Raw genomic sequence first — 2,437 nt, 5'->3', positions numbered from 1 at the left:
GTTAGTGTTACGTAGTGTTAAACATTGAAAGAAGCATCCAAAGTGATGAAAAAGGGGACAGAAACATCCAAAACAATAAAAGCGTTTATTTTCAGTCTAGAGTGAGGTGGTGGATAGATGTAGAGCCGTCTGTGGGTCTTGTTCTTCCACTCTTGTTTGTTTACTGGAGCCTTTGGTGTTTTGTTTTTTTCAATTTTTCAATTTTTTTAGTTTGAATATTATTCGGATCTCCTTTTACAGCTATTAATTCCACTCAAACAATATTCTTTACAATGGGTCATAACATTCACACGCTCTCTTCTCTATATGGTCAAGTCCACATGAGAATACGTCCAGAAGTACAAGGAAGATAAGAAATAAAAAAAAATATAAACAATATTGAAAATAAACAGAACATCAAGTTAAAACCAATCATGGGTTGTATACAAGTTCACCTGGCAGATCTAATCTGAGTAAGTTCTAACATCACCGTCATTACTGGGGCCCATCTTCCAATGAAAATTTCCCTCTGTAATCTTAACAAATATGTCATTTGTTCCATATTGTAAATATTTCTTAACAATGTTAGCCTTTCTGCCTGGTTTGGCGACTCCTTTTTAAGCCATTTTTTTGTAATTGTTTTCTTTGCTGCTCCTTTGGGGTTTTCTTGCAAGAAAAGTACACATTAATCTCCTCCGGATTAAAAATGGATCCTCTGGTCGACTATGTTAATAATAATCTCTCTGCCGAAGCATTTTGGACACAAAACAGAATTTATGCACGTCTGTTGCTGTTTTTAAATTTGAGAAGAGATATGATTTACTGAGGCTTCTTTTTTAAAGATTATTTTTATGGGGCCTTTATTTCTATAGGACAGCTTAGACTTAAAAGTGGAGAGCTGTGGGGGAAGGACATGCATCAAAGGGCTGCAGGTCGGAGTCGAACCCGTGGTCGCTGTGTCAAGGAGTAAACCTCTCTCTCAATAGATAGATAGATAGATAGATAGATAGATAGATAGATAGATAGATAGATAGATACCTCTACCAGGTAAACTACCCAGGCACCCATACTGAGGCCGCTTTTTCAAGAGGTCCTTTGAAGATAAAAATTAATAAAAATCTTGCTTTAAATCCGGTAACACGTCGGTATCTTGGAAAACTTCATGTCTGTTAATGTGGAAACAGCATCTGTAGAAATACAACCAACCCTAAAGGCTTTCTGTAACCTCACTAGTGAATTCAACATGCTGTCACGCTACATGATTTGTGTTTTCATGCTCCCATCCCCAACAGGTTACACAGTAATCATAGGCCAGCCCAAATCTAACCTGGGTCCAGAAAGCCCAGAAGGCCAGAGTCAGCCCATCCCCCTCCCACTGCCCATGGCTCCACCTGAGCCCCAGACGCCGACCCCAGCCAGTCCAGCAGGGGAAGAGAACCCCGGGGAGACTCTACCAGAGTCTAAATGACTCGTAAGAGCCGCCTCGTCTTAACTCATGTGTCGCGTCGTCATCGTTGTCTTCATCCTTGGTGTTGCTCGCCATGCTCATTAGCTGCCTGTCTGGCTGTACGTGGCTCATTCTTCACTCATCCATAACAAAACCCGCTCCATCTGTCTAATTCCCACTGCAGTGTTGCATTCATAACGTCACTCGAGTCATCTTGTACCTGCATGTTGTTTCCATATGTCATCATGTCATCAGTGTTGCGTTAAGTCACTGTGCCGTTTGCTTGCATTGCTGCGAGAAGATGAGCATGGCTGAATTAATTACTGCAGCTTTTAGGGCTGCACAATATGAGGAAGATATGCAATATGCAATGACCTTGTTGAATATTGCGATAACGATATTACTTGCGATTAAATAGACAGATATTAAAAGTGTACTCAGTTCTACTGCTTTTCAGTAGTCTGCTAAAATGTAACAAGGTGCTTGTTGAATTGAAAATAAACGAAGGGAAATAATTTACAACATTCTTTTATTGAACAAATTGAATTGAATATTAAAGGCACCACTAAAAAGAAGAATGACATTTTACATTTAAAAGTTCCGTTTTCTACTGATATTTTCTTTCAACGAACATAAATAATCTCTGGGTGTCTTTTGCAATATGGTCTTTGCACCAGATAACATTGCGACGACAATACAAAAATGATATAATGTGCAGCCCTAATAGCTTTAACCTTTTATACTCTGTTATGTCACCGTTGTAACTGCATCGTCTTGTGTTTAACACTTCACCATGTCGAGATAAAACACTAAATAAGCCGGTTATGTCAGTTATTATATTAGTGTTGTAATCATAAGATATTTCATGCAAAAAATAAGTTTCTTTGCCCTGCATGTTTATTTTCTGTTTAATACAGAACTGCGTTGTCTAATAAGGATCTGTTTGTTTTAATAATCAAATTAATTTACTGTGTTTTGGTTCTTTTTTTATGCCATTTATCTCTTTTTTTC

General features: G+C 38.2%; 1 protein-coding gene across 4 annotated transcripts in view; it reads left to right on the top strand.

Moving 5' to 3' along the window:
• Window positions 1–2,437, top strand: part of dnajc5ga (DnaJ (Hsp40) homolog, subfamily C, member 5 gamma a) — a 19,015-nt gene that overhangs the window by 14,301 nt on the left and 2,277 nt on the right. For 2 of the 4 annotated variants that reach the window (XM_032542888.1, XM_032542889.1), the window contains exon 5: window positions 1,272–1,450. The exons of the other annotated variants lie outside the window; for them this stretch is intronic. In XM_032542888.1, the coding sequence (XP_032398779.1) occupies window positions 1,272–1,447 (176 nt within the window). In that variant the 3' untranslated portion in view covers window positions 1,448–1,450. The remainder of the gene's footprint in view (window positions 1–1,271; window positions 1,451–2,437) is intronic. 4 annotated transcript variants of the gene reach the window in all.

This window comes from Etheostoma spectabile, chromosome 18 (genome assembly GCF_008692095.1).
Source record: "Etheostoma spectabile isolate EspeVRDwgs_2016 chromosome 18, UIUC_Espe_1.0, whole genome shotgun sequence".
NCBI lineage: Eukaryota > Metazoa > Chordata > Actinopteri > Perciformes > Percidae > Etheostoma > Etheostoma spectabile.
This window is presented reverse-complemented; position numbering and strand designations above follow the sequence as displayed.